The 7,624-nt window shown below is 40.2% G+C and overlaps 1 protein-coding gene across 2 annotated transcripts in view; it reads left to right on the plus strand.

Annotated features, from left to right (window-relative positions):
• The window catches only part of LOC120611136 (keratin-associated protein 4-5-like), an 8,707-nt gene extending 2,880 nt beyond the window's left edge, over positions 1 to 5,827 (plus strand). The window contains exons 3-5 of one of the 2 annotated variants that reach the window (XM_039873525.1): positions 60 to 147; positions 5,393 to 5,513; positions 5,610 to 5,827. In XM_039873525.1, coding sequence (XP_039729459.1) covers positions 60 to 147; positions 5,393 to 5,513; positions 5,610 to 5,827 — 427 coding nt within the window. Of the gene's footprint in view, positions 1 to 29; positions 167 to 5,378 lie in introns of both variants that reach the window. The other variant, XM_039873524.1, reaches the window with a different exon arrangement.
• Positions 5,828 to 7,624: the final 1,797 nt, after the last annotated feature.

Consider the following 7,624-nt stretch of genomic DNA (forward strand, 5'->3'; position numbering starts at 1 on the left):
CCCAGCTGCTGTGGGTCCAGCTGCTGCCGCCCTTGCTGTGTGTCCAGCTGCTGCCGGCCTTGCTGCCGCCCAACCTGCTGTCAGACCACCTGCTGCAGGACCACCTGCTGCCGCCCCAGCTGCTGCCAGACCACCTGCTGCCGCCCAGTCTGCTCTAGCGGTTCCTGTTACTGATCGCCCTGACCTGCGCCCACCTCGTTTTCGGCCAGTCTTCTGGATGTCGTCTAACTGAATTGAGTCATGAGAGGCCAGTTGTAAAACCTCGGTTCCAACTGATTCTCAAACTGTCTTCGGCCTCCACATACACTGCTCTCCCACCACCGCCATGTTACTCTCTCCCAAACGAACACAAAGTTTGGATTTTCTCTGAAATCTGTTAACCGGCATGTCACCCCAATTGATACATTTGTTCCCTGCCAGATTTCTCACATGCAGATGTCCCCAAATCTTAAATAAATCTTAATTGTCCAGGCATAAAATACAGGAGTATGGTGTCTCATTGATTTTCCTCCTTGAATCGTCATCCTTAGCTGTCAGGTGTTCCGTCGTTCTCTGCAGAGAGCAGACCATGGCAGGTGATTTCAGGATTTCCCCCTCTATTCCCTCAACATCCCTATTCAAATATAGGAAGATGGTTTCTTACGGCAAGCACCGAGAGCTCCCGCCTGAGGAGCAAGCTCTGGGCAGGCCTGGATTCGGGAGGTACCATCTCTAGGAGTGGCACTCAATCAATGGACAAGAGTTGGTGGTGAATGCTCTCACTTCTTTCCTTCTGAGCGGGGACAAGTCGTACCAGTCTCCAGAATTCCTCAGTCGTATTGAAACGCAAATGCCTACAGTAGTAGTCTGCCCATCAAATCATTCTATATTGTGGATTAAGAATCCCGGTGCAGCTCTGTAAAGCTGCAATCTAGACGTTAGCTGGCACTGGCATCTCATCTAATGTCTTGACTGGGGAAGAATCCACTTTCAAGTTCACTGAACGTCGTTTTTGACAGCATTCAATTCCTTGAGGGCCTCTGAAGATGAGAGCCTCAGTTTCTTGCTGGGCGTTGAATGAAGTCTATGCTCACTGTGCCCAGTGCTTTGCCACATAGGTTTCTCCCACACAGCCACTTAATTCATCGAAGTCAGTGAGAAAGAGAAAGTAGGTTAGCAAAATGGAAGTCACAATCTTTTGTAACTTAATCACTCGATGTTGCCATACGCTGTTGTTTAGAAGCAAGTTACTCACGGGGCGGGTGGGGGTGGGGGAAAATTATATGAGACCATGAACACCAAAAGGTAGAAATCATTGGGCTATTGTACAGGCTGCCTACCACAACTCTTACATAATATTGAAAGTTTAAAACACATAATATAAATAGTAAGACTCATATATAAAATTCAAAAACATATAAAACTAAACTACATTGCTTAGGATGTATACCTAGGTGGTAAAGCTATAATGAAAATCAATGAAAGGATTATTTAGAATCAGGATAGTGATTATCGGTAGGGTGGAAGGAGGAAGAGGTGGCTAATTTGCCTGAAGTTCAAGTCTTTTAGTTAAATTACACTACTGTCTATGAGCTCCTTTGATACTACTCTTCCACACTGTGCAGTGTGTGTGTGTGTGTGTGTGTGTGTGTGTTCAAGGTCTTCCCAGTAAACTGTAAATTCCCCAGGAGGAGACTGTAAATCACATTTAACTCCAATGACTGGCAACTTGTGTCTCTCACATTATCCCATCAACAAGGCAGGAATGTGAGTGATATAGGCACATCTTAAAAGTCTGACTGAACAGAATAAAACAGTCAGTCTCTAAGTGTGGTCCTTGGACCGTCAGCATCAATATCATCTAGATAGTTGTAAGAAAAGCAGAACTTCAAGGTCCACCCTGCAATTAGAAGCTCTGGGGCTAGGCCTCACTATTTTTTACATTTTTTAAATTTAAATTTAAATTTTTTTAACATTTGTTTATTTAAATTAGTTTCAAATATACATTGGTTAGACATCTATATAGTTCATAAAACAATCCCTCTAATTGCTCCCTCCCTCCCCTGGCCCTCCACCTAGCCAACATATTAATGCTAACTGCATTCCCTATGCCGTGCTCCCCATCCCCGTGACCAACTGTCAACTACTAATTTGTACTTCTTTAACCCTTCACCCCATTCTCCCAGTCCCCTAAACCCCCTCCCCTCTGTCCGTCACCAAATTATCCACTATATTTGTGAGTCTATTTTTGATTAGTTTGTTCTTTTTGTTCCTTAGATTCTGCATATAAGTGAAATCATATGGTATTTATCTTTCTCTGACTTATTTCACTCAGCATAATAACTTCTGGGTACATCCATGTCGTTGCAAATATAGGATTTAATGTTTTTAAATGGCTGAGTAATATTCCATTGAATATATGAACCATAATTTCTTTATCCAATCATCTGGTGATGGGCATTTAAGTTGCTTCCATATCTTGGCTACTGTAAATTGTGCTGCCATGAATATTGCGGTGCATAGATCTTTACGAATTATTGTTTTGGTTTTCTTAGGATAACTATCTAGAAGTGCAATTGCTGAGTCAAAAGGTATATCCATTTTTAATTTTTTGAGAAACCTCCATACTGTTTTCCAAAGTGGCTGTAGCAATTTGCTATCCCACCAACAATGTATGAGGGTTCCCTTTTCTCTGCATCCTTGCCAACACTTGTTTTTTTATTCATTGATAATAGCCATTCTGACAGGTCTGAGGTGATATTTCATTGTGGTTTTAATTTGCATTTCTCTGATGATTAGTGACCCTGAGATCTTTTCATATGTCTATTAGTCATCTGTATTTCCTCTTTGGAGAAGTATCTTTTCGGGTTTTCTGCTCGTTTTTTATTTGGTTTGTTTGTTTTTATTGTTGTTGAATTGTATAAGTTCTTTATATATTTTGGATATTAACCCCTTATCAGATGTATCATTAGCGAATATCTTCTCCCAATCAGTTGGTTGTCTTTTTGTTTTGTTGATGGTTTCCTTTGCTGTACAAAAACTTTTTAGATTGATGTACTACTATTTGTTTATTTTTTCTTTTGTCTCCCTTGCCCAAGGAGATATATCTGAAAAGAAGTTCCTGTTAGTAATATCGGAGAGTTTACTGCCTATGTTTTCTTCTAGAAGTTTTATGGTTTGGGTCTTACATGTAAGTCTTAAATCCATTTCGAGTCTATTCTTGTATACAGTGTAAGAGGATGGTCCAGCTTCTTTTTTTTGCATGTATCTGTCCTATTTTCACAACACCATTTATTGAAGTGACTATCTTTACTCCATTGTATATTCTTACCTCTTTTGTTATATGTTAAGTGAGCATATAGGTGTGGATTTATTTCTGGGCTCTCTATTCTGCTCCACTGATCAATATATCTGTTTTTATGCCAGTACCATGCTGTTTTGATTACTGTAGCCTTGTAGTATAGTTTGATATCAGGTAGTGTGATACCTCTCACTTTGTTCTTTCTTAAGATTGCTGTGGCTATTTGGGATTTTTTAATGCTCCATACAAATTTTAGGATTGTTTGTTCTAGCTCTCTGAAAAATGCCATTGGTATTTTGATAGACATTGCACTGAATCTATAGATTGCTTTGGATGGCATGGCCATTTTAACAATGTTGATTCTTCCTATCCATGAACAGGGTATATGCTTCCACTTATTTGTGTCTTCCTCAATTTCTTTTTTCAATGACATATAATTTTCTGAAAGCAGGTCTTCTACCTTCTTAGTTAATTTGCTTCCCAGGTATTTTATAGTTATCGACGCAATTATAAATGAGGTTGTTTTCTTAATTTCTCTTTCTGAAAGTTCGTCATTGGTGTATAAAAATGCCACTGACTTCTGAATATTTATTTTGTAACCTGCTACTTTACTGAATTCATTGATCAGTTCTAACAGTTTTTTGGTGCGTTTTTAGGGTTCTCTATATATAGTATCATGTCATCGGCAAATAACGAGTTTTACTTGTTCCTTTCCAATTCAGATGCCTTTTATTTCTCTTTCTTGTCTTATTGCTGTGGCCAAGACTTCTAATACAATGTTGAAGAGGAGTAGTGAAAGTGGCCATCCTTGTCTTGTTCCTGATCTTAAGGCTTTTAGCCTTTCCCCGTTGAGTATGATGTTAGCTGTCGGTTTGTCATATATGGCCTTTATTATGCTGAGGTATGTTCCCTCTATTCCCACTTTGCTGAGAGTTTTTACCATAAATTGATGCTGGATTTTGTCAAATGCTTTTTCTGAATCTATTGATACGATCATATGGTTTTTACCTTTTGATTTGTTAATGTGGTATATCACATTAATTGATTTGCAGATATTGTACCAACCTTGCATCTCAGGAATAGGCTCCACTATTTTTAATAAGCCCTCCAGGTAATTCTAATGCACATGCCGGCTGGACAATCACTCCATAGAAAATAAGTACAAATAGTAATTAAATAAGGTTGGATTGACTGAAAACCATTCGCTTTTCACATTAATCCAAAAAACCTGTGCTGTACATTTCCCAGCTCCACTGAAGAAATATTTTAAATTAAAAATGAGATAAGGAATAAAAAATGAGGCTATGTCTTTGAGAACCTAAGAGAGACCAGCTGGAGAGATGTGGTAAAAACTTACCTATATGACAGCAACAGAACAATTTAATGGGCGATGAGACACTGTAGTAACAGGAATCATACAGATAAATTGCCTGCCAGGGTTTTAGGATATAGAACATGGCCATCCCAGGGGTGAAGAGGTCACCAACATCATACAAATGTAGAGCTGTCCCCTTCCCCATTGCTCGAAAATGACCCACAAGGGTCATTTTTCACTTGTCCCGTGCCAGATGCCACACGATGCAGATGGGATTTCTTCCTCATTGGTCATTGGAAGAAATGCAAAACAAGAAATATTCTGCCCAAATCCCATTCCGATAAGGGATACAGGAGTGGGGAGGGGCGGGAGTGGGGAGTGTAAGAACTGTAATTCCAAATACCAAATATCACATGACAGCCCTCTATGGAGGAAGATGAGGAAAGTGTGGTCTAGAAGATGCCAGCAGGTATGACTCAGAAGAAAAGCAAATCAAATAGAATTTATCATATTTGGAAAAGAAAATGTTCACAAGTTTAAACCATTAAATAGATAAACATTATTGTGTAACCCAATAATTACTTAAATATTAGGTAAACAAAAACAAGGAAATAGTGTTGACAACTCACCCCATTTAGGTGGTATATAAGAGGCCATGGCATGAGGAGACTTCCAAACTCAAGAACTTAAACCTTCTGAAATCCCATCCAGACTCTCCACCCTCTGACACCATGGCCAGCTCCTGTTGTGGCTCAGTCTGCTCTGACCAGGGCTGTGGCCAAGGCTGCTGCCAGGAGACCTGCTGCCGCCCCAGCTGCTGCCAGACCACCTGCTGCAGGACCACCTGCTGCCGCCCTAGCTGCTGTGTGTCCAGCTGCTGCCGCCCCAGCTGCTGTGGTTCCAGCTGCTGCCGCCCTAGCTGCTGCATCTCCAGCTGCTGCCGCCCCAGCTGCTGCTGTAGGCCCAGCTGCTGTGTGTCCAGCTGCTGCCGCCCCACTGGCTGTGGTTCCAGCTGCTGCTGTAGGCCCAGCTGCTGCATCTCTAGCTGCTGCCGCCCCAGCTGCTGTGGCTCCAGCTGCTGTGGCTCCAGCTGCTGCCGCCCCTGCTGCTGTCCCTCCTGCTGCCTCCGCCCAGTCTGTGGCCGGGTCTGCTGCCAGAGCACTTGCTATCGCCCCACCTGTGTCATCTCCACCTGCCCCCGCCCCATGTGCTGTGCCATCCCCTGCTGCTGAATCTCTGCCTGTAATCTTTGTCACATTATGGATGTCCTCACAAGTCATTTAAAATGTGCTGGAGCCAGCCAGTGACTGGGAAATGAACTCTTCACTGCTAGCTCTGCTGGTTTGACATTCAGAGTTGGTGTTCAGTTTTAGGAAATGACAGATGAAAACACTTCTGTCTAATGATTTTAACCCAGGCCCACATCCACCAGCAATGTCTCGTCTAAGTATACACCAAATGTGATCTCATTTAATATTATTTCCATATGTTCTTAATAAACAGCCATTTCTCCTGATATTGAAATCTAATTTGTTAATGATTTGGCATGTGTGCGCATGTGTGTATGTGTGTCTTAACTATCACCTCGCACCAAGGAATCTTGCTTCAAATGCAGGACGGCAAGTTCAAGAGCAGTTACTTATGCTGGAATCGAGACTTCACTGGGCATTTGTGGTATGACACAGACAAAGTTATTTAACATCTTCAAGCCTCAGGTTTTTTCTGTGAAACAGGGATAATACATTATATTCTTCAAAGGTTCAAAGACATAATCCACGTAATACACTTAGCACAAGGTGGGACACATAATATAAGTTCTCAATAAATATCGCTTTTATCATTACTGTTATTGAACCACCGCCTGGTCTAGAATACTATCTTAGCCTAGTGTTCTCTTTGACAGAACAGCAAAGAAAGTTTGTATAATTGTTTCACTGTCCTCTCTAACTTTGGTACGTGTCTCAAATGTCTCTTAAAAACTCCAGTGTGTTGACCATAAAGTCATTTAAATTTCACTTGACTATATTTCTACTTCCAGTATGTTCCATTATTGGTTGTGTGAATTTTAGACCAGCCCTCCCTCCCACCCTCCCTCCCTCCTTCCTTCCCTTCCCTACCTTCCTTCCTTCTTTCCTTCCTTCCTTCCTTCTTTCCTTATTTCCTTCCTTTATTCCTCCTTCTTTCCTCTCTAAACAATACTAACTGTATCTTCTAAATCTAGATCTGGAAATTTATAAAGTCCATGGCAACTTTTCCATAAAAATTTTTTAAAAATTTTAATAATAGATTCCAAAAATTTTAGTATTTCAAGACTAAAACTCCTTCATAATTTTAGTCTCTCATGTCTCTCATCAAATAGTTCTCCATCTATTTGATGGTTTTACTCTCCTGTTTTAGGCTTCTGTCACCTGGCTTGGTGTTAATTAAGAGAACATGTGCAGGATATTTCTTTGAGATTCAGTTTTCTCATCACCAAAACTCTGGTGAGAATGATCCTTCTTAGCTGTAAAAACGTGTCACAATATACACAATAATATCACTTTTATACAAATATAGGGGTCTATAAGTTTAAAATATTAAAAACATTTTAAATTCAAATTTTACATATATCAAAGTTTTATATATTAGCTGTATTATATTTCTGAATAACTTAACATGTAACTAAGAGTTGATTGTTATTTCTAATTTTTAAAAAAATGTTAGGGTGTCAAGAGACAAACTAGATATAGGTTGATATAAAATGGGCTTCGCCCCAACATAAGTTGAGTGTTATAGTCACAGCAGATCATAGGAGTGTCTCTCATTTTTTGCTTCACCTTTTCAACTTACTCTAAAATGTTCTACAGAGTACAGCCCAGTCTTCTGTGTGCTAGAATTAACAAATCTTTTATCCTTCCATATGTTCGTCCTTGGTTACTGCTAATGATAGGGTACAGGCTCTGTTTTTAACATGATGCTTTATTAGCTACAACTAAATCAAAGAATGTAGTTTTCACACTGCCTTTTTCAGTATTAAAGTATATGAGGCT

The sequence above is a fragment of the Pteropus medius genome, unplaced genomic scaffold (genome assembly GCF_902729225.1).
Source record: "Pteropus medius unplaced genomic scaffold, Ma_sr-lr_union100, whole genome shotgun sequence".
Classification (NCBI taxonomy): Eukaryota; Metazoa; Chordata; class Mammalia; order Chiroptera; family Pteropodidae; genus Pteropus; species Pteropus medius.